The sequence below is a fragment of the Schistocerca piceifrons genome, chromosome 3 (genome assembly GCF_021461385.2).
Source record: "Schistocerca piceifrons isolate TAMUIC-IGC-003096 chromosome 3, iqSchPice1.1, whole genome shotgun sequence".
NCBI lineage: Eukaryota > Metazoa > Arthropoda > Insecta > Orthoptera > Acrididae > Schistocerca > Schistocerca piceifrons.
The window spans coordinates 95,048,416-95,072,846 of record NC_060140.1 but is presented as its reverse complement, the minus strand read 5'-3'; the positions used below and the strand labels follow the sequence as shown (position 1 = coordinate 95,072,846).

Sequence of the window (24,431 nt, the reverse complement as noted above, 5' to 3'; positions counted from 1 at the left end):
TTTTCGTTTATAAATGTATAGCTCTGGTGTTCTTTTAATCATTGACAAAGGTCTTCCTAGGCACTTGTGGGTTTTATTGTTGTTCTGAAGAAGGTGTAGTTACCTACGCCAAAACCTGGGTTAATGCTTAACACTAGGTGCTTTTTTCGCAATCGAGGCGGGTTTTTAGTTTTTTAATATAAATGTACAATTACCTTGGTACACAGAACATTACATTATGATACAAAATGTATGTAAGAACTGTCAGTACCTAATACAAACAATATGTTTCTAAGAGATAAAAACAATTAGTTAAAGCCTACTGCTCTGCTACTAAAGAAGTTTTCACAGATGAAAGGGAAAATACACAGAATTATTATGCTGTACAATATTGTATATTTTCTGTGATATACAGGTAAATAAATCAATAAAATTATAACAAATGGGTAAGAACAAGATGATATGATCTAAAACCAAGCACCTTATTATTGGTCCTATCGTCCCTCAGGATATTTGTCAGTAAGCTGACTGACTACTGGTGACATTAGAAAACATGCAGGAGCAACATGGATGTTTATAGCTGAAGAGTGTAATACAAGGAAAATGTTAGTGAAGGCTTTTATCCAGCATTGGCTGTCTAATGGTTAATGGTGACAAAATGACTGATACATTTTGTACCAAACAAGAGATCTGTATTACTTCTTTCCTTCAGTCAATAAGGAATTACATTACCTTTTCTTTCACTGATTTGGTATCTTCAAAACTGACCCACTGGTTGCCAGCATATGCAAATGGGCCAGTGGCTCCTAATCGGTCACGCCCAATCTTCCAAAAGTTGTTGCGCACTGTAGAGAAATACATAACTCATGTAATAATTAATCTTACAATGAAATTTAAATACTGAAAACAGGGATATCAAGCAATTATCTTCCATTGCCCCCCCCCTCCTCCCCCAAAATAACTTGAAGCTGCTTATCCCCTTACAATTTTTATTTGTATGATTAATATCCATTAGTACAGAAATTACTTGTTTTACAAAGTTTGTTAATTAAAGAGAGGAAATGAAAGCAAGCATCTATAGTCAAATAGCCATTTTATTTTATGACTATTTTTTTGCATCTTTTGATCTACACTTGCAGTTTATTGTATGACTTGCATTGCTATACACCACTAAAACTAATTGTTATCAAATGGTGAGTATTCAGGGGGGAATTGTTCCATAGCTACTAACCCATCATAAAGTTCACTGCTCCACACTTTACTAAAGGGAAAACATAATCTATAGGTTATGCATTAGTCAATTACAATTATCAGATCTCCAATTGTATGTTACATACCATGTTAAATACAAAACAACCTTTATTATACTCTACAGTAATCATAAATTTTATGAGGGTTTAGTAATCTAGGGTTAACAATGATCTACATGCAAAACTCAAGAATAAAAATAATTAATCATCAGCTTTGGGGAGTATAATGATGCCATTCCAACATTTTATTTCATGACATATGGCCTGTTAGTTTTCGTCTCGAGATCTTTTGCCAGCGTTCACAGAATGGTTTTTCTGACATTTCACTAGCAAGAGTAGCTGGTATTCTCAAATGTTCACCATTGATTGCTCTTGGTGGACTCAGAGAGTGAATCTTTGACAGACAAGTGGTATTTTACTGATTTCAGTTTATTACCAAGTCATCATAACATGATCTGTTTAAAAACAAAGGAAAGGTGGATAGTAAAACATTAGGAAACTTAATTACAAATTAAATTAACTTCCATATACAACCATTCATAGTAACTCATCAACTGAAGAGGCTCAGAGAGTCAAGTTACTATGGAAAGTATTTAAATGCATATCACTGTTTGTCCATTTGATTTGTAATTTAATTTCCTAGCATTTTACCACCCACCTTTTGTTTTTTTTTACACAGATCATGTGGTGATTATTTGCTAATAAGCTGAAACCAGTAATAATATCACTTGTGTGATCCGAGGCTGAAATATATAATTAAAAAAACTTACATGATGGTGACTTTATTCACCTAATACAGTATGCCTTGGATGTGCAAAGAAGAAATGCCTGGTGTTTTTGAAAGATGATGAAAGATGGACACTGGATTGCAAATGATAAAAACTTCGCTGTGAATGGATAACTGCTTGTAAACTACATAGAAGTTGGTTCCATTTCACTACAGGCAATGAACATGGCAGAGAATGGGACATTATGCCAGCTATACAAAAAAGTGAATATACTGGGAGATTCAGCTGCCCCTGCTGATGTCTTTTTAAGCAACCTGCAGTGTTATATCTGGCTTTCAAAACCATGAAGTTTTCATATGCTCTTGCATGCTATATGCAGACTATTGGTCCTAAAGAATAATTTAACAGGACCTTTTTGTTGGAAATTTAAGTTAAATTTTGTACTGGGATACATTTTCACTGGAGATGATGGTTTTGAGTTATTCGAGAAAAGCAAATATAAGTCATCTCCAAATGCACCTCCACTCCCACATTCATCCCTCACCAGTCAGGATTTCTAGTATTTTGTTCATGCCACTTCCTCCTACCACTCTACAAAAATTTCTAACTACATGAACTATTCCCAATATTCAACCTTTTTAGGTCTTTACTGGCTAGGCTATTGCACCACCAACATACTTGACTATTTTGTTAATATTATCAATTCAAACATGACCATGAGGCTAATGAAAGAAAAATGACCTTTGTAAACATTACGCTAAAACTAACTGTATTGGCAATTTGATCCAAACTTAACCCTTACAAGCACAGTAGTAGAAGGCCTGACAAATACAAGATGTAACTGCTTACTTTACACTGTCAAAATTCACAAAATTGTTAGGTAGAATTTACACAAATGTCAGTCAATGAAGACCAAAACACTCGAATTTGGGCAACAATTCGTGCAGTTAGAAATCTTTGTAAAGTGGTAGGAGGGAGTACTGTGAACAACGTACTAGAAACCCTTCCAGTGGGGGCTGAGTGTTGAGGTTGGGGATCGTTTGAACCTAACTTTGGTACATTTTCTTTAATAACTCAGAAAGTACGGCCTCCAGTGAAAATGTATCCCACAGCAAAATTTAACTACATTCAATTTCCCACAAAAATGTCCTGTTCTTTTCAGAAGTGCAGTAGTAGTAGCAGTAGCTTTATTTATCCAGTGATTATTTTTAGGATATTGAACATGTCAAGACCATTGTTACTTGGTATTGGCCACACATGTCTATAAGGTGAAATCTGCCAGAGATTTTCAGAAGCAGACACTGTAAAGAGAAGTGTTTTTCAGCAACTAAAGATAGTCCAGAAAAAAAGATCCTGGCAAAGTACAGAACTGAATCAAAGAAGACTTATTTTGAATTGGTAATTATGAAACTGAGGTATAAACAACTTATAAATGACTATCACAGTACAAGATGTTGGTTCATGATCAGGGTCAAAAGGCTGTAATTCAGCTACCAACATTTATTTTAAAAAAGAAAAAAAAAAAGATTCCGTGGTGTCTAATATTTGTAGTTAGTGAGTTTATTTTCTATCAAAAATGTTTTGATATTTGTTAAATACCTTGATTGCAAATGTAATCTTGTTGCTCAAAAAAATAAATGATGGTGCAAGAATCATACTGGAATGATTTCATATTGAACCAGCAAAAGGACTTTATGTGATTGCAGGCAGTACACAAAGAAATATATGTGTCTAAAGAACTGAAAAGAATGTATCCTCTTTGGTGTACCTGCTGCTCCACCAGTAATGAACCAAATATATTAATTAGAGTATGGCCACATTGTTTCTGACATTATAGTAACATTGGATATGTAACATTGTTTTGAGAAGCAAACTGTGAAAAAGTGTTCCAGTAGTTACATTGTTGGCAATAACCAGGATATTACTTCTAAAACAAACACAGTCAGGACCAGAGAACAAAGAAACAGCAAGAGTGACAACATATTCAGCTACATAAACAACTACATCGTCAGATACAACAGTAAAAATATCCACAAGGACGCAACCTGCTAGAACAAGACAACCATCATCAAGAAGTGAGGATTTTTGTTATATATAAGAGTAACTAAAATATTTTAGCGACAGTATCTTCATTATTAGTGCATGTTAGGAAAAACAAGGAGAGGGAGTGGGATGACAATGTTACAAATGAAATTCGAGTAGACAAGCTGAATGAGAGAAATGAGGAGAACAAGTTAAAATGGTTTGGAAACATAAAGAGAATGGAAGATAGAAGAATACCAACATGAAAGATGGACATGATGTTTGAGGGAAAGAGAGGGCATAGAACAAGATGGATTGACTTAATAAAGATGAGTGCAAGAAGAAGGAATCTGGACTGGAACAAAACAGTTACAGAAGAAGTGTTGTGGAAAGTCAGAGTAAAGTGGAAAACCATCATAAATGTCCCAACCAGGCTTGATGCTGCATGAAGGGGAAATGAAGACAACAATCCTGATTGTTGGAGAGGTTAAGTGATGACTCCCACAGTGAGATACTTGAGTTTTGTGCAAACAGTTCACAGATTGCTTCTTTCTTTTCACCTCTTTCTGAAAATGAAGAGCGATACTGAGTGCATGATGATGATTTAAAAGATGCCACCACTAAAAAGTGAATCACCATGTAGCTGCATGGCATTAGCAATAATTACTTAAACTGTTACTAAAGTGAGACAAGTGCCTCAACGATCAAGATAACTATGTGGAGAAGTAAAATGTATGTCTTTCCATACTGTTAATAAATATATTTGCATGACAAAATGTTGTGTTCCTTTTTTTTAAATTTCTGGATGATGTTTGCACACATCACTTATGAAGTGAGTTAATGTTGACACTGACCTCGATCACATATTTCATAATATGCTAGCATTCCTGGTTGCATGGTGAACTCTCCTGCAAGTCCTGGTCCTGCGGCAGGTGCACCTATATCATGGTTACTTGGGTTTTCGAGTGTATAGCTCTGGCCATAAAATGGAATGCCAACCAGCAGTTTGTCACGAGGTGCTCCTTTGTTCACAAGGTATTCCATTGTGTCATTCTGTTGAAATTAAATAGATAGAGTACAATTATTTAAAATTTATTCATGATACATACTACAAGTCAAATTGTTCAATTGTATTTTAAAGCATGTAAATTATTATTTCTGATTATATAGTTATGTTTAAGTTATATGAAAATTTATGTTATTTTGTGTATGACAATAAGTTCGTTAAAAATTGATACTTGTGAAAATAGTAATACTAACTGTATTGTACATGGGGAAAATATCACCACTGCGATGGTATAGTGGGCTGACATGGCCTGTACTCTTCTCCCAGCTGCCATGGTAATCGTAGGTCATGACAGACATGAAATCTGTGTTGCGACCTAGTTCAGCTAAGTCGTAAGCTTCATCTATCACTTCATGATAACCAGAAATAGAAATTGCCAGTGCAAGTGGCGGATTTTGTTTCTTGAATGCTTGGCGCAGTTCCTGAAACATTCAGTCTTATCAGGAAACAAAATTCGTAATACTTAACCTACAATTAAAACTTAGAGGTATTTTTACTCGCTACTTTATTTCAATTTAAGTAAGTTACCGGAGATTTGGAAACAAGAGAACATCAGTTGATGAAATAACCCAATAATAATGACTAACAGCTTGGAATATGCAGCTACAAAAATATTTTTGAAGAATGCAAGTTTAATGGAACACTACAACAAATGGAATGAGAAAGAAGATTTAGAATTTGTAAAGAGAAATATGTAAAATTTGACAGTATTTTCATATTTTGCTTTTCACATTTCTTTTAGGACTGTTATGTTGTAACCGGGCTTAAAAGTTGAACACATGAAAGAAAAATACTGGTTTAAATGCAACAAAAGTAAAGCATCACTAATTTTACAGGTACGAGTGACAGCTGCTATCATTTTGTTCACATTTTGGACTAACCAGTTATTTTCAAAGCTGAGAGGCAGCCAAAATAAAGTCATTAGACCTTCTAGATTTCAAAAGGTAAAAGAACTCAAATGTATTCTTTATATTTTACTTGTCAGCCATTTTTTCAAATCAACTGATAATCTCTTATGCTTCAAAAGATTTGTAGCCAATCTTCTGATTTTCATTTACCACCGGGAAAGTCACATAACAGTAATCTAGGGAAACAGTGGTATAAACAGGAATTTTCATATAAGATTAGTTGTAAGCTAGTGTAACAGCAAAATTTTAGCCTATATAAAGCCTAATAACTTTCTAATTGTAAGACACAAGTGGTAAAATAACTGAAAACCTTTAAAACATTATCTCACTCCAGCACATAATATGACACAATGTTTTAAGTAAATATTAGCATGGATGTTATGATATATTACATACTTGTACAAGTTTTGTGAAATTTGGTTTATCTGAAGTAGGCCCACGCCCACAGTTGGACTGCCAACAGCGAGGGTAATCCCAGTCAAGATGAAGACCACCAAACTGATGTCTCTGTAGGAATTCCACTGTCTTAGACACAAAACGTCGCCGTGCTGATCCTTCACTCACTAGTCTGCTGTACTTATCCCCAGCAGAATCTGTCCATCCTCCAAGGCCTATCATCACTGTCACATCAGATGCATGCTGTTGGTGGTGACCTGACTTCTTTGGTAATTCAGTTAACCTCTCATAGAAATCTACAATGGAATAATGCAGAGACATTTTTATAGAAACAAAAACAACTTCCTAAAACATGATAAATACATTCTGTTCTAACCTAAGACATTTATGGCTCATTATTCCAGTCTTTGCAGAACAATAATCTGAAAAAAGTACATATATTTACTGTAAGCAGAGAAACAAATGTAGTGACATGCACATAAAAATATTAAACCAAGTAATCTTACACAGATAACAAATTTCATACCTCTGCTCTGTCATAAGACACATATACACACAAATAATTTACTCTGTGTGATGCACACAGTGGTTACTACATTAATGGCAAGATATGACTGATTGAGAAAGCAGTTGTATTAATTTCAGCAGTACTAAAAATCATTAACTATACACCCCATAAAAGTATGATGAACTGTTAATTAATTCACACAATGAGTTCCAAAGAGCTCACCATGAAGGAAAATCTTTAGTGATGTGGAGTGTGTCACGTAGTCAAATATAAGGAAAAACAACTGTTATAAAAATGCACATATGCTACACTAAAAACTAAATACCACATCAATTAAACATAGATGTGTTAGTATAACACCATTATTATTATTACTATTATTAATAATTTTAAATACATTGCAGACAAAAAAGAAGGTGCAAATAGGACCTTGAAAATCAACAGAGGTCTGAATGCTCACAACATTCAATATCAGCAGCTTTTTTATTTAAATTCTTTCAGTTTGAAATTATATATGAAATTTGGATATGAAGAAAGCCAAACATGTGGTATCACGCTAAGTAACCTCTGTCAAGCACTTCACAGTGGTTTGCAGAGTATGTATGTAGAGCTATCTACAGTAATTAGGTAACACTCTCAGACATTTATTGTGGAAATTCTTGATGGGACAAAGCTGCTGCACTGGCTAAAACATTTAACAGTTCTCATATCTTTATGTATGCACATTATATGTTCTCTAACCTATATCAAATATTGCAATGACAAAATTTAATCCCACGTAATCAAATTTAAGAACACTTTTATACTCACTGTTTTCCTTGTCTGCACGCTCATCAAAGTATTTCATGGTGAGTGTGTTAGGATCCAGTGATGCATAAGCATATACAATATGGGTACACAGAGTGGGATCAATGTGCTCTGGCACAAATTTTCCTCCTTCTTTGCGATACCATGCCCAGCTGGCATAATAACACACCACTTTGTAATGATCCTCTGCAATAAAAAATTCATAAATATATTACTTCAAGGTTTGATGCTGACATTTTAATTTTTTACAGAGATAGCAATGGAGATCAGCTGAACAAAATGGACAGTGTCTTGAAAAGACGTTATAAGATGTGCATCAACAAGTCACTGCTTTCTAAGGGCATGTCTTCCAGTCCAGACTGTGTACCAATTAGGTTTCTTTCAGAGTATGCTGACACAAAAGCTCAACACTTAGCAATCACACACAACCACTAACTCAATGGAAGATCCATACCAAAGACTGGGAAGTTGCACAGATCACACTAGTACTCAATAACAGAAATACGAGTAATTGATGAACTACAGACCAATATCACTGACATATGTGTAGTTGGATTTTGAAACAGACATTGTGTTCAACCATTATGAATTACCTCAAAGAAAATGGACTACTGACACACAGTCATCATGGACTCAAAAAACACCATTCTTGTGAAATACAAGTTGCTCTTTATTTGCATGAAGTAATGAGAGCTATGACAAGGGATCTCAAATATATTCCATATTTCTAGATTTCCAGAAAGCTTTTGACACTTTCCCTCACAAGAGACTTCTAATCAAATCTTGTAACAGTGGAGTATCACCTCACTTGTGTGGATTCCCTACGAGAAAGGTCACAGTGCATAATAATCAACAGAAAGGCATCAAATAAAACAAAAGTGATAGCTTGTGTTCCCCAAGGAAGTGTTATAGGCCCTCTGCTGTTCTTAATCTACATAAAAAATTTAGAAGACATTCTGAGCAGCCATCTTATATTGTTTGCAGATGGCACTGTGACTTACCATCATTAGACGATCAAAATCAACTGCAAGATGACTTAGACACAATATCTGTAAGGCACAAAATGTAGCAGTTGATTGCAAATAAGAAAAAGTGTTAGATCATCCACATGACTATTAAAAGAAACCAGTTAAATTTCATTTACACAATAAACCACACAAATCTAAAGGCTGTCTATTCAGCTAAACACCTAGGAACTACAATAATGAACAACTGAAATTGGAATGATCACACAGATAATATGGCAGAGAAGGCAAACCAAAGAGGGTGTTTTATTGGCAGGACACTTAGAAAACACAACAGGTCCACAAAAGAGACTACCTACATCATGCTTGTCAGTCATCTGCTAGAGTAATGCTATGCAGTATGAGATCTTTACCACATAAGATTGTCTGAGGACATCAAATAATTTGAAAGAAGGGCAGTTAGTTTTGTATTATTGTGAAATAGTGGAAAGAGTGTCATGGAGATGATAAGCCAATTGGGGCAGCAATCATTAAAACAAAGGCATTTTTCATAGCAGTGAGGTCTTTTCATGAAATTTCAATCACAAACTTTCTGTTCTGGAGGTAAAAGTATTTTATTGATGCCAGCCTACATAAGAAGAAATGATCATACTAAAGTAAGAGAAATCAGAACTAGTGCAGAAAAGTTTACATTTCCATTTTTTCCCGCATGCTGTTTGGGAGTGGAATGGTAGAAGTAATGTAAAAGTGATTTAATGAACCTTCTGCCAAGAACTTAAGTGTGAATTGCAGAGTGCTGCATAAATGTAGATGTAGAATATATATTACATACAGAGAAATTTTCAAATGAAAAGAAGTTTCGTGATGCTAGTAAGCAACACATCTCAAATAGTCTCCCACATGCAGCTGGAATTACTGAGTAACATTTCACACCATAAGCAAAATGTAAACTTTATATGTATCTGAGAGATAGTATTGTGCATGTTCTTATTATGGGAAACATATTTTCATGTGATAGCTGGATATCAGTTTAGAACAAAATTTAATTACACTGTTTAAAGAGCAGTTTCTGAAACAGTGCCTGAGTCAGTTTCAAAAAATTAAGTGTGTGTTACATAAAAGGGACAGAGAGGCCACCTGTGCTGATAAGAAACATTCAAATATGAGAGATTAACATCTATCTCTGTACCAGTTGCAAATGACGCATTACAAAGGTAACAGTTAAAAAAAGCGTTTGTAGTACAGTCTCACAAGTTTGGTCTTGGAAGAAATCAAAGCATATAGAAACTGAAACAAACATCACTCAGATGAAGAGATCTGTTATCAAAGGTAGACACAAAATTCAAACGCAAATTTCTTGGAAGCCTTGTGCTGTCCAGGAGTATGTAACAAAGAGTTCCAAAATCAAAGCTTTGAGCATTTTCATGTACACTTATAGTCATGTGGTTGGTCCCTTACTTTTCAGTGAGGATGAAACCACAGTACATAATTTATACCCAGATCAGAATGAAAAAGTGATTGAAGTGCAGCTGTTTGTAGAGCTGTTACCACAGTAACAGCCCATCAGAGAACGCACTCGGCTATGCCTCGTTTCATTCATTGTTGACAAATCTCTCTGCTACTGCTTTGTTTCTGGGTGTAGTGACTTTATTTTGCATTAGAGAAGGTGGAAACAGGGTTCTTACACTTCTACTATACCACTGACACTTCAACACCATCAAAATGAATTGGGGGGCAGATTAAACATTACATTTCAACAAAAGCTTCACTGTGGCAGAAATTAAAATACTGTTAGAGGAATCAGTGGCACAAATAATGCCAGGAAGGTGGAGTTATGTTGTATGACACACAGAAATGGCTCTTAAAGAAGCATGGAAAAGTTAGAGAGTAATATTGAAAATGTTATTATATCCTTAGGGAATTCCAATGACTAGTCCACACACCAGAGCTCAAATAATGACACTGTTGAGGAAGAAAGTGGTTCCGAACTAAGTGGCATTTACCCTTTGCCTTAATTTATCTTCATCTTTGTGTTTGTATTTCATATTTTACACTGAATGGTATGAGCTGCATTTGCACAATAAATCTCATCTCATTATTAAGGAATACTCTTCTGCACAAATATGACACTCTGCATGCACACTTCAGTGATTGGTAAGAACTCAGGCAATTTATATTATTTTAATGTTGTTAGTTACTGTATTTACATGAACAATTCAGGTCCATTTTAACGCACCTTTCATACTGAATATGACAAGTGAATGTGATTCATTCTGATTATTGCAAAAGACAGTGCAATTCCTGTTGCTTTTGTTGAGATATACAAATAACAGTAACACAGTATCATTTTATGCATGGAACTGCTTTTGTTAAGCCACAAGGATATTATGATCCTGTAAAGTGAATTCAGTACTGCACGTTAAAAGGTGACGTCAGAAGGCAGTCCAACAAGGAAAAACGCAGGCTGTTGCTGCTGCAGCCATCCTGGGGCTCATGTACTGGAAAACTGACAACATTGCTCCCTTCCACCCTCAACTGCCAATCATTTTGTTATTCTGATCCGAGTATACTTGATATGCTTCAATCATGTGCTATCTCCCAACTAAAAGAGATTACACAAAGTGCTGCAGGAATTAACACATTGAACTTATATTCAGAGGTTGTGATCTTCAACTCACTATCTGGCAAAATGGTTTAAGTTTCCTGCAGTCCTTCTAAATTAATATAGATATATGCTGGAATAGTTCATTTGAAAAAAGCGCAGTCACATTCATTCCCCATATTTGTCCTATCAAACTTTGTGCTCCATCTGAAAGCATTGTAATTACCAGCAGATAAGTAACTGCTAAGCTCCCCCCCCCCCCCTTTCTCCTCCTTCCTGGTCCTCAGACATCAGCCTTATTTATTTGGATTTACATCAAGGACATTGTTTTTTAAAATGGACTGATATTTTACAGTTGATTTTCACTGACATTTTATGTATGAACTGTAGTTTTCTGTATCAATAAAATTCAATATTTTTTTCTGCATGAAAGTTAATTAATACTGCTTCTTCAGGGAAATACTAGTGCTAATATACATAGATTTGTTAATACATCATCATTATTATCAATAAAAATATTGTGACTAGTTTGCCACTCAGTGAGTATATTTTCTTTGCATATATTATAAATATTTTCTGTAATGTTCATAACATGTAAGTAAGCTTTCACGGCCGGTGTCTTCATTAATTAAAACTTCCAGGCTAAATTGCCGTGGTCCATATATAAAACTTCTTCTCATTTCTGACATTTTGTTGCCTGCAGTAGGCAACAAAACGTCAGGAAGGAAAAGAAGTTTTATATATGGACCACGGCAATTCAGCCCGGAAGTTATAATTAATGATTTTCTGTAATTCTTTGCTTTGGGAACTTGACATTATTCACATGAATAAACAAACTGACTCTCTGGCTCCTATTTGTAGATGATAAAAGATAAGTGCATGATAACTCTCTATTCAGAAGACATGTAGTGCAAAACACACATGTACACTTGCACAGGATGAGTAAAAAAGCAGGGTAGACATATTTATGTAAGTTGAAAGTTACCTCCAACCAGATTTCTTGTTTGACTGCTTGGAATGTTGTCCTGAGAAGCCTTTGGCATGCAACTGCCATATTCACAAATGCCCTTTTGCACATTGAAATACTGACCAAGCATGCATGAATAGTGCTGTGCCATGCCTTTGTGACACATGTAATACCTATTACAGTCTTTTGGATCTTCCATAAGTCCTTCCTCATTGCAGGTTACCTCTGACTGCTTCTCTTGTTCTAGAAGACACAAAGTACATGTGGAATTATTGAAGTGAATTAAATATGAGTATAGGAATGCATCAGTAAGAGAAAGTGATAAGAAGAAATGATAATTCTGTTTTCATGCAAGTGGAATTGGTGCCAATGTATCACCAAACAATCAACATTATGGCTCTCCTGCATTGTCACTGAAACATTCTACACAGTCCTGAGAAAACACTCGTGTAACTCTAATGGACTATATAAACAGAATAAGGATTTCAGCCCTGATTTGTAACTTAAGATGATAATGTTAAGAGAAATTATGGTATTATCTCTAGGTCAGCACCTACTGCCATAATTTAATTTGATGTGCATCCCTGAATGATTACTAAACCTGTTGCAGCAGTTCCCAAACAGTACTCACAATGCTGACTCAACACACAAATACATAAACATCCCCACATGCAGTTGAAGCACTGTAATAGAGCAGAATAGTAATATGATGTTAAGTCATCTAACATTCCTCACTCTGGCACATGAAAGTAAGTATATGTGACTTCCATTCATCTTAGAATTCTGACCGCTGCCAAAATAAATATTGTAGATTCATAGTAACAAAGTACAGCATGTAAGTACTTCTTTTTCATCAAATATTTGAGCAGAGGTAAAACAAGGCTCTCTATAAATTACACAATGAATTTTTGTCTGAATTTTCATAGCCAAATTAAGAGTGGGAAATGGACAAATAGGTCACCAAATTGACCAGCATGAGGTCCAGTTGTGCAAAAAAACATTTAATTACTTAAAATAATCAAGGTAATAAATACAACGTATTTCATTCTTTCTGAATAAAATCTGAAAATAAAATAAAAATAAAAGGGACATTCAAATTTTTTGAGAGTTGTCTAAAAGTAGGAAATAAAATAGATTAGAGGAACATTAAATGCACATTTGAACGATGCTCAAAATTACATACAGTAAATGAGGTGTCAATTGACAATTTAAAGTTTAACATTTAACTCTGACTTTTAAAAAGCACTGGAGGATGTCTGTCTGGTGGTCTTCATAATCTACCAAACAGATATGCCATAGTACTCTTTAAAATTCTAAGGTTCTAAGTTAAACACTGAACTTAAAATTCTCAATTGGCACGTCATCTGCTATACATGATTTTCAGCACTGTTCAAAGGTGTATAAAATATTTCTTTACACTTTTTTATTTCTTACTTTTACACAAATCATTTCACAAACACATTCAACTGTTTTCAGCTACACTTTTTAATAAAGTTCTTGCTATTAAATAAGGCACAGTTAACAAAAACATGACAGATGGGAAAAAAGTAAGTAAACTGTTTATTATTGCAAAAGTAATCATCACAACTGTTAAAACATTTATCCCATTGTGAGACAAGACAGTCAACAGCTTTATGCAAAAATATTTGCTGTTGCCTACGGAACCATGATGATGCCCAGGCTTGCACCTCAGCGGCTACAAATGTCTTTCTTTAGGTCTCCAAAAATATGGAAACCGCATGGGGAGAGATCAGTGGTGTATGGAGGAAGTGTAAGGGCTTCTCAGCAAAACTTTTGCAGTGTACTGAAACAATCTTGCCAACATGTGGGTAGGCATTATCTTGCAACAAAATGATGCTGTCTGTCAACATTGCTTAGCAATGGATTTGATGGTACACTTCAATTTTCGCAGTGTGTCCACATACTGCTGTGCATTAATTGTAGTGCCGTGTTCCAGAAATTTTGTGAGCAACAGGCTGACAAGCAGCATCACTCTGTTGCAGCATAATGTCCACCTACATGTTGCCGAGGTTGTTTTGATTATGCTGCAGAAGTTCACTGGTAAGCCCTCACACATCCTCCATACAGTCCCAATCTTTCCATATTTTTGGAGCCCTGAAGAAAGACATTAATGTCCACCTACATGTTGCCGAGGTTGTTTTGATTATGCTGCAGAAGTTCACTGGTAAGCCCTCACACATCCTCCATACAGTCCCAATCTTTCCATATTTTTGGAGCCCTGAAGAAAGACATTTGTAGCCATCAATTTGATTCCAATGAAATGGTGCACATCTAGATACAACCATGGTTCCATACACAACCACAAACATTTTCCCTTGAAGGCATTGAATGTCTTGTTTTGACTGGACTGCCCCTTACACCTCTGCATTAAAATATTTGTTAAGAAAATAAACTTTTATTTAGACAGATGGGTAAGGCTGCCTAATGCTTACCTTCATGAGAGACAACTTCCATTATTGCCAACAGAAACACACACAAAAAAATCAGTGCCATAAAGGTTTTTTTTTCTTCAGCAAGGGGAGACTGGATGGGGGAGAAGGATGGAGGAGAGGACAGGTGTCTTAAAATTCAAATTTAGAGGGATCCACCTTGTATGAGGAGAAAGGAATGGAAATATCTTCCAGAAGCTAGTAGTATCATTATATCTTGTATGTATTTCTGTCATCAGCACTGGGAATTGAGCCTCTTGAAGGTAAGTACCAGAAAGTCCATGTGTTTCTTTGTAAGGACAATGTAACATACAAAGTCTGTGAGGTTCTTACCTATACGCTGTGAAGAATTATCCATGGGGCAGTTAGCTATCTGTGGCCAATCACATAGTTGAGTGCGCGAGTCGTAATGCAAGCCTTCTGGGCAGATGTAAGTATGCTTCATGCCCCATTCACAACGGTGATATATTTGGCAACTGGCCGAGTCTCGCACATAACCACGGCCTGAACAGTTGTACTGGCTACTGTCAACACTCACAGGGACTCCAGCAATAGGTGGTGTGACAAGTGTGGGTTCCTGCGACGTCTGCTGTTGATCACTCTGTGGTGTTGTCTCTGTCATCAGAAATGGTCTGTGATAAAATGAATACAAAACTGAGGAATTCTGACTACAATGCAAATCGTGTGAGGGATGTCCAGAAAGTAAGTACCACTTTGGAAATAACTTATAAAAACGTTTTTTCAAACCAAAATTTATTTTTAGAGGAAAAAGCTTATCTTAAACTATTGTCCTACATAGTCGCCACCATTGTTCAGAAAGCTGTAACAGCAGGAAATCAGCTTTTCCGTGGCCTCTTCATAGAAAGATGTCACCAGTGAAGACGGCCACTACTGAACACTGTTTTTTGTATCATTATTACTGTCAAAGCGCCTTCCTCCAAAATCACATATCAAGTTCAAGAACAGGTGATAGTCAGACATTGCAAAATTGGGGCTGTATGGCAAGGAATGCTCAGTCAGGGAATTGTGTTGCTTCATGACAACACATGTCCCCATTCTGCTGATGTCACTCAAAACCTTCCTCAGCAATCTGGTTGGGAGTGATCCAGTCACCCACCTTATAGCCCTGATCTTGCACATTTTGACTACAACTTGTTCTTGAACCTGAAGTGTGATTTTTGAGGAAGGAACTTTTGACAGTAGTGATGATACAAAAAAGGGTGTTCAGCAGTGGCAGTCTTCACTGGCGTCATCTTTCTATGAAGAAGGCATAGAAAATGTGATTTCCCACAAAGTCAAAATGACATATAAACAATGGTGGCAACTATATAGAAGAATAGTGTAGGATATGCTCTTTCTTGTAAAAATAAAGTTTGATTTGGAAAAATGTTTTCATGAGTTTTTTCAAAATGGTACTTACTTGCCAGACATGCCTGGTAGTTTCCAACTGCTTAAAGACTGCTCTGATAAGACCATTACACAGAAAGGGAAATGAATACAAACCAGAAAGTTACAGTCCCATATCTCTCTTACTACTCATATCAAAGATATTTGAATAGGCGTATACACAGAGACTCATTGTTTTTCTGATGAAATTTGAATTAATCAACATGAACCACTCTGATTTCCAGAAAGATAAATGCACGATAGCTGCATTCATAGATCTCATCAAGAATACGTTAATCAAGTTACAAATGGTTCTGAGCACTATGGAACTTCAACATCTGAGGTCATCAGTCCCCTAGAACTTAGAACTACTTAAACCTAACTAACCTAAGGACATCACACACATCCATGCCCGAGGCAGGATTCGAACCTGCGACCGTAGCAATCGCGCGGTTCCAGACTGAAACTCTAGAACCGCTCAGCCACACCGGCCAGCTAATCAAGTTACACTGTAGACATAAATGTATAGGAGTATTTGACTCTGTAGACTACAAAACATGAGCTGAAATATTAGGGGCACATGGTATAAGAAGGAATGTAAGAGACTGCATCCCATCATACCGAAGAACGGAAACTGATGTACAGAAATTGCAAACAAAACACAAGAGAAAATATGATCTGGACCAAAATTCTACAATTCTCTGTTCCACAGGCATCCACTGTTGGCTCATTGCTTTTCATTCTATACATAAATCACACTCCAAACATTATTTAATTATGAGAACATATGTCACAGTTTAATTCCATTATGTACGCGAGCCAATCTGAATACCCGACAAATGGCTCCAGTGAGGCCACTGTGTGTTGCTGGAGTAGTGTCAACCTCAGCCGCAACTGCCGAGAGGATGCTTCTTGGCTGTTTCCACAATGCTGCCTTCCAAAGTGGCCTCAGTTCCTGTCTATAGCCAATGAGCTATGACTGGAGAAAGTTTCCTACAAGTGCTGATCCAGCAAGAGATGGGACCCACCCACAGATCCTCCAGCCAGCAGACAATATCAATCATGGCCCGATCTGTTTTATTCAAGTATATGAGATATTTGGATCACTAGAAAGTGTATCAATGCAAAGCTGTATGAAGTTAAAGGTGCTTTTGTGTAATTAAACAAGGTGAACATGTTCACTACAAATGCTTGTTATTAATTATTAACTGACATTAAGAGACTTTGTGTTATTTTCTGTGGTCCACTGACTGGCCCTGACTGTTTTTCTATAATGATTATCATTTACCACTTTGTTCTTCTTCTTGTTATTGTGTATTTTACTAGGCCCCCACATTTAAACTAATGTTCTACCACACTTCATGTTGGCTGATTTGAAGTTCATTTGTTGTAACTGCTAGCTCAAAATTCAAACTATATGGGAGTATTTGTAAGTGCTGACATTTTTAAAGGAATGTATATGCTTGAGCATTTCTTCTAACCCTGTGCATGTTGTTTAACCTTCTTAAAGAAGATTCATTAAGTTGTCAACCAACCGCGTAAGTGGTGTCATATATATATATATATATATATATATATATATATATATATATATATATATATATATATATATATATATATATATATATGATGTGACTTACCGAACGAAAGCGCTGGCAGGTCGATAGACACACAAACTCTCTGCCCAAACTCTTTGTCTTTAAATATGTCTGCTTGTGTCTGTATATGTGTGGATGGATATGTGTGTGTGTGCGAGTGTATACCCATCCTTTTTTCCCCCTAAGGTAAGTCTTTCCGCTCCCGGGATTGGAATGACTCCTTACCCTCTCCCTTAAAACCCACTTCCTTTCATCTTTCCCTCTTTCCTGACGAAGCAACCGTTTGTTGCGAAAGCTAGAATTTTGTGTGTATGTTTGTGTTTATCGACCTGCCAGCGCTTTCGTTCGGTAAGTCACATCATCTTCGTCTTTAGATACATTTTTCCCATGTGGAATGTTTCCCTCTCTCTCTCTCTCTCTCTCTCTATATATATATATATATATATATAATAGAGGGAAACATTCCACGTGGGAAGAATTCCTGATGAGGCAACAGTTTGTTGCGAAAGCTTGAATTTTGTGTTTGTTTGTGTGTCTATCGACCTGCCAGCGCTTTCGTTCGGTAAGTCACCTCATCTTCATATATATATATATATATATATATATATATATATATATATATATATATATATATATATATATATATAAAAAACAAAGATGATGTGACTTACCATACGAAAGCGCTGGCAGGTCGATAGAAACACAAACAGACACATACATACACACAAAATTCAAGCTTTCGCAACAAACTGTTGCCTCATCAGGAAAGAGGAAAGGAGAGGGAAAGACGAAAGGAAGTGGGTTTCCCTCTCCTTCCCTCTTTCCTGATGAGGCAACAGTTTGTTGCGAAAGCTTGAATTTTGTGTGTATGTATGTGTCTGTTTGTGTTTCTATCGACCTGCCAGCGCTTTCGTATGGTAAGTCACATCATCTTTGTTTTTAAATATATTTTTCCCACGTGGAGTATACATTTGGGGTTATTATAGACTGTGATAATAAAACTGTGATCAGGAATTCCCCTCTTGATTAGGTTTTGGTTTTAGATGCATGTTTTGTGCAGATAAATAAAAAAATGTTATTTTTGTCATGTTGTCGCACACATCTCTCAAACCTGTCACCACCACTTCCAGTACTGTCGTCACATTATAGTCATTTATGCAGACAACACAACTCTACTGGTCAAGGATAAAGACACAGAAAATCTACAAATAAAAGCCAACTTAGAAGTAAATAGTACAATCCAAAGATTTACTGAATTAAATTTGCATAACAACATTACTAAACCACTTTGCCTAAATTTCAAACTAAAAAACCAGTACAATGAAGATATCAAGATGTAAGTGCATAGGAGAAAACTCCAAATACACAAAATTCCTTGGAATAATAATTGTTGAAAATGTAAATTGAGATAAGCACATAGGCAAAAAACTCAGCTGACATCCACATGTGCTGCATAGACTCAGATATCTAAAGTACAAAAATATTGTAAGCGTAGGCTTCCGCGGCCATTGTCTTCTTCAATAAAATTCTTCAGGGTATCAGACCGCATCGTCATAATTTAAAATGCGCCAACGTTTCGGCCAGCGTTGCAGCTAGCCTTCATCAGGGCCTTACGTTAGCAGTTAACGTAAGGCCCTGATGAAGGCTAGCTGCAATGCTGGCCGAAACGTTGGCGCATTTTAAATTATGACGATGCGGTCTGATACCCTGAAGAATTTTATTGAAGGAGTACAAAAATATTATGAAAATTGTATACTATGCAATAACCTACTCAACATCAACTTATAGCAATAAGAACGATAGTCAGTCTTAAATGTAGAACATCATGTAGGACAGCATTTAAAGCCCTTAAGATACTACCACCATCCAGCATACATCTATGTGAACTCTTACGCTGGACAAAATTTAAATATGCTCTCGATACTCTAGGTAATAAGAGAGCACGACACAAGGAAATGGAACCTCTCCTATGTGCCCATATGAGACAGCATGAAATACAAATCAGCACCATTTCATGCAGGTACAAAAGCCCTAGAAAAACTACATTCATACTTAAGAGAGAAACTATAAAAATATTTTCAAAAAATTTCTCAAAACTTTCTTGGTATAATTGTTACTACAGCGTAAATGATTTATGTGCACTACAGTTTAAGACAAATTACAGTGCAGTTACTGTAACAAAATGTCATGTAACTTACTTGTACAAGTACATATAGCACAAATGATGGAAACAAAATTATGATTTAATGTGTAACAGGATTAGAATATTATTGTACAAAATATAATTGGCTAAATACTAGTTAGTGAACAACGTATACTACTCAGTGTGTGCAATAAAATTTGCCTAGGGTACAATACATAAATAAATAACTAAAGTACGGGGAATGCAAGTACTCACTGCATAAAAACTGAATTGAGGAGAAAATAGGCATATATTAGTGCAGAAGCAATAATGGGTACAAAGAGGTGAGGAGAAAAGAGATGGAGAGAAAAGATGTGGAATGCACACATAGGCAACATGAGCAGCAGTTCTCATAGGTGCAAATTGTGGTACTGGCAGATTTAACACAAGCTGCCAGGAGAGTAAAAAGGGAGGGAAAGGAGGGTTAAACAAAGAGGAAAATATTGTATACTGTGAAAAAGGGCTCATGAATCACTTTAACTGCAATCATCACACAGCTTTCAATGTCAGCAGAATCATAAATCAGCTGTTCACCAATATAATTGGTGAATGCCAAGCAGTGTACAAGGGTAAGTTTGACCACACAGAAGGATATGACTGATTTCAACAATTACTTCATGACCAATGGCACTGGGATACCTTCCCATTTCCCAGTATCTCTGAAATTCACAGGTGGAAACTGGCCAGCGAACAAAGTTTACTGTCTCATAACCCTTCTGACTTTATAGTTTTCACTGGTCATAGAGATTCATCTGGCTCTACCAGCTTTTAGCCCTCTGCTGCTGTTATTATTCATATCTATCGCTGTACATTACTTTCCTCTTCAGTCTCAGCCTGCAGTTATCACTATACTTCTTGGCGCATTTGTCTCTTTCTGGGCCATAAAAGCTCTTTGACGTAGTTTTCAAAGCAGTTTCTGTCAATCCCATGCCCACTCCCTCGCTCCATCCCTGCCTTCCCATATGCGACATACCATAACCTGGGATTCTACCTGGGAGAACCATTCCTATTTGTGTATATCCTTACTTCACACTGCCGTCCTTCCCCCCTGTTGTAACCCCACCAGATATATCAATGGCTGATGCCTTACTATAGATATGCCTCATTATACATACATCCAGCAGTGCCACTGTAAGCAGTGAACAGACAGCATCTCGAGCCATTAGGTCACATGGGCCCATCAGCTAGCCAATTTAAGGCCAAGCTGCCACAGCTCACACTTGCTTCTATTTAGAAGGTAATGTATTCCTCTCCAAAGCTGACTGAAGTACTGACAATGGTTCTGCACTTCAAATGGTTAGTCTTTGGACTTTTTGTGTTACAACTAGGTCTGCTTGAGACTAGAATACAGTTATGTTCCACATATCCTTAGTGGTTTCTACCACTGTGATTTAAACTGTGTAAATTCCAATTGTTTTCATTTGCAGTCATGAGAAATTGACAGGATCAGTAGCTTGTACAATCTGTGCATAATTTATTCTGTGTTGCAGTGTATTCAGCAACTGCTGGTAAATTGTGCTCTAAATTGGAGACTACAAACCCTCCTGCATCCTATGCCTCCACAGTCATGCTATAATACGAGAGGATGGGGACAATGGAAGAGGATAAAATATCACAGTTTAAAGGGCCAGTGTCCAACTGCATGAATGTCTTTTCTGATAGGGAATGCAAATTTTCTTAATTTTGTCTTTATGATGTAGTGAGATATTGTAACCAAAATACTGTTAAAGTAAGCCCATATGTAGATTTATTTTATGTAAATTCAAGTTGTGTTTGTCAATGGGTACTAGTTATTATATCACAATAATTAAAGGTTCTCACCCAAGAGTCCCTTCTTCACTACTGAAAGAAGAGGCCATTTTTGTCCATATGCTCCCTCAAAGTCGTCTAAGTCAAGTGCCCACACCATGGCTCCACCGAGAAGATTTTTCTTGATATACATGACCTGAAAAGAAAATGTATTTTTCATAAACATAGTATCATATGACATAGTACTTTCTACACAAATAGATAAATTGTTGCATGTTTTAATAACAGTAAAATTAGTAACTTGTTTGTGCAAAGGGAGAAAACTATGATCTTGAAAAATCTTGTGGGAAACTATCATTACATTATAAAAACTATAACTTACATTTCAAGACAGCAATCACTTAGTATAACAATATATCTGAACTATTCCTGAAATTCTGTAATCCAAGATTCCTTTTTGAAGTACCACAAGCAAATATATTTGTAGAAAAATTGACAGGTTCAGAAATAATATGTACCAAGACAATGAATTATTTAATAATATGAAATGCCAGAGATATTTTAATTTCAGATGATGGCTTAAAATTGCCTGACAAGAGGCTCGCCTTATGAAAATTTCACTATCCAAGACTAAGAACAAAAGGAATAAAAATGGATATGTAGATAGACATAAATCAAATATATGCTAATTAAAGTAAATAGAAATCCAGGTGAGGTAGACATGAGACAAACAGGATGAAGCAAGCACAGTCTACATCTACCCACTTCTCCTTACACCTGATACAGTTTTCTTAATTTTTTTATCTTCTGTAACACAAAAAGGCATTTTATGTTGTCATGTGACACACATGTGTAAGGACCTATAGAAAAGTTTTCTGACTGATGTATGTCAGATAACGCACAATTTTAAACAAGCCTCATGTTTATTCATCTACTATTTATCAGCAAACACTTTAAGGTGATTTAAGAAAGCATACTAAATGAAATATTCTTGCGACCATGAGTGACATATGAAGAAATGATCTTATCTTAATAGTAATACTATGAAATTACTTGAAAGTAGTGTGTAGAACTTACCTTAGTGGCAATACTACGCTGGTCCTCATAGCCAATCCACTGGTTGCCTTTAACCATGTAGGGGCTGCCTACATCATCAGTTGCCTTCATCCAGTGGCCTTCCTCAAGCAGTTGCAATATTTCAAAGTATGCCAAGAAACCTTTCTCCTGGGTAAAGGGTCCTTCTTTTCCTAGGCCCTTCACAGGGGCTCCTGGAGAATTTTTAGCTTCATCTTGCAAGGTGAATGAATGTCCATGGAATGGAATGCCAACAACCAGTTGGTCACGTCGGGCTCCCTTCCTAAGCCAGTATCGAACTGCATAATCCTGTAGACATAATGTAACAAATGAATATTTTGGAAGAGTTTGGGGTGGATGATACATCAAGAAAGCTGATCAAGCAAACTCTCACTAACACAGTATCAAAAATAAAATTTATTGGTGAGATATCAGTACCCTTTACAATCAAAATGGGCGTAAGACATGGAGATGGACTATCCCCACTCCTTTTCAACTGCGTCTTGGAATAGATCATTCGAGAGTGGAGAAAGTTGTTAGCCCAAGAAGAAACAAATGAAGAGCGGTTCAGACTTGTTTCTAAGAACAAGGGGGTGCACATTGACTGCTTGGCCTTTGTGGATGACCTGGCCATTTTTGCTAACAACATAACATCAGCAGCCAACAAGATCAATAGGTTGTCAGAAATTGCTGAAAAAGTTGGATTCCAGATCTCTGTTCAAAAGACAAAATATATTATGAACATCTGTGATGGACCTGAATGGATGATCACCAATCTGGGAAAAATTGGACGAGTTAAGAATTTCAGGTATCTCAGTGAAGTCATCCAGGAGAATGGATTCGAAGAAGAAGCAATTAATGTCAGAATGAGGAAGTTAGACCACACATACCAACTGATAAAGAATACCTATAGCAAAAAGCCTCTGAGTATAGGGGCCAAGTTCTGACATTATAATACAGTTGTAAAACCTGAGGGCTTGTATGCGTCCAAAACTTTGACCATGAATAGAGAAGGTCAGGCTGAGCAGCTGGAAAATCCAGAGCATAGAATATTAAGGAAAATCCTAGATATTAGATGGGTTGATGGACAATGGCAAATGAGAGCAAATGAGGACTTGTACAGCAAGACAGAACCTATCACACCATCCATTAAGAAGAGACGATTGTTATTTTACAGTCATCTCAGGAGGGTGGATTGTGACCAACTAACAAAAAGAATATGGAGTTTCATCCAACCTAAGAAAACTAGGTCAAGATGGTTTGAAGAATGTGAAAACGATCTTAGGCAGACTGTTATCTCGGAGAGAGAAATTTCTGACAGGAACAAATTTAGAAGATTGGTGAACAAGTACCAAGGTTTTAAAATAGCATCAACATCCAAAAGATGGAGATGACCATTATCTGAAGAGCATAAACAGGCACTCCTTGGTGGGCTCAGAAGATACTGGCAGGAAGTCAAAGCTGGAACAAGAACCAGACCTAGACACTAAAATGAAATTGGTTGTTACCACACGGTCCATAGAAGCTCAACTTGATATTATAAAAAACTGACGTAAAGAAATTACATAATGAAAGTTTAAAAACTAAATGTAAACATTGTGTATAGCTGCATAAAGAATGATAGTTACTTAATTGGTTGGTGTTTTTATGACTGAGTGTGAAACGAGAGCAAAATATAATGATCATATTTTAAGTATAATATGTTCCTGAAGGTGCAGTGAGCTAAATTGCTGCTGAAATATTTGATTCCTCTACTCATGATGAAACCTAAAACAACTGGATGTAGTTTTTTTT

General features: G+C 36.3%; 1 protein-coding gene across 1 annotated transcript in view; it reads right to left on the bottom strand.

Moving 5' to 3' along the window:
- LOC124788421 (probable chitinase 10) overlaps positions 1-24,431 on the bottom strand; it is a 231,877-nt gene that overhangs the window by 123,195 nt on the left and 84,251 nt on the right. Inside the window, exons 8-17 of the mRNA XM_047255688.1 lie at positions 22,641-22,946; positions 21,636-21,759; positions 19,409-19,413; positions 14,982-15,249; positions 12,217-12,441; positions 7,668-7,850; positions 6,350-6,645; positions 5,240-5,467; positions 4,834-5,032; positions 712-824 (exon numbers count right to left, since the gene is read on the bottom strand). Coding sequence (XP_047111644.1) covers positions 712-824; positions 4,834-5,032; positions 5,240-5,467; positions 6,350-6,645; positions 7,668-7,850; positions 12,217-12,441; positions 14,982-15,249; positions 19,409-19,413; positions 21,636-21,759; positions 22,641-22,946 — 1,947 coding nt within the window. The remainder of the gene's footprint in view (positions 1-711; positions 825-4,833; positions 5,033-5,239; positions 5,468-6,349; positions 6,646-7,667; positions 7,851-12,216; positions 12,442-14,981; positions 15,250-19,408; positions 19,414-21,635; positions 21,760-22,640; positions 22,947-24,431) is intronic.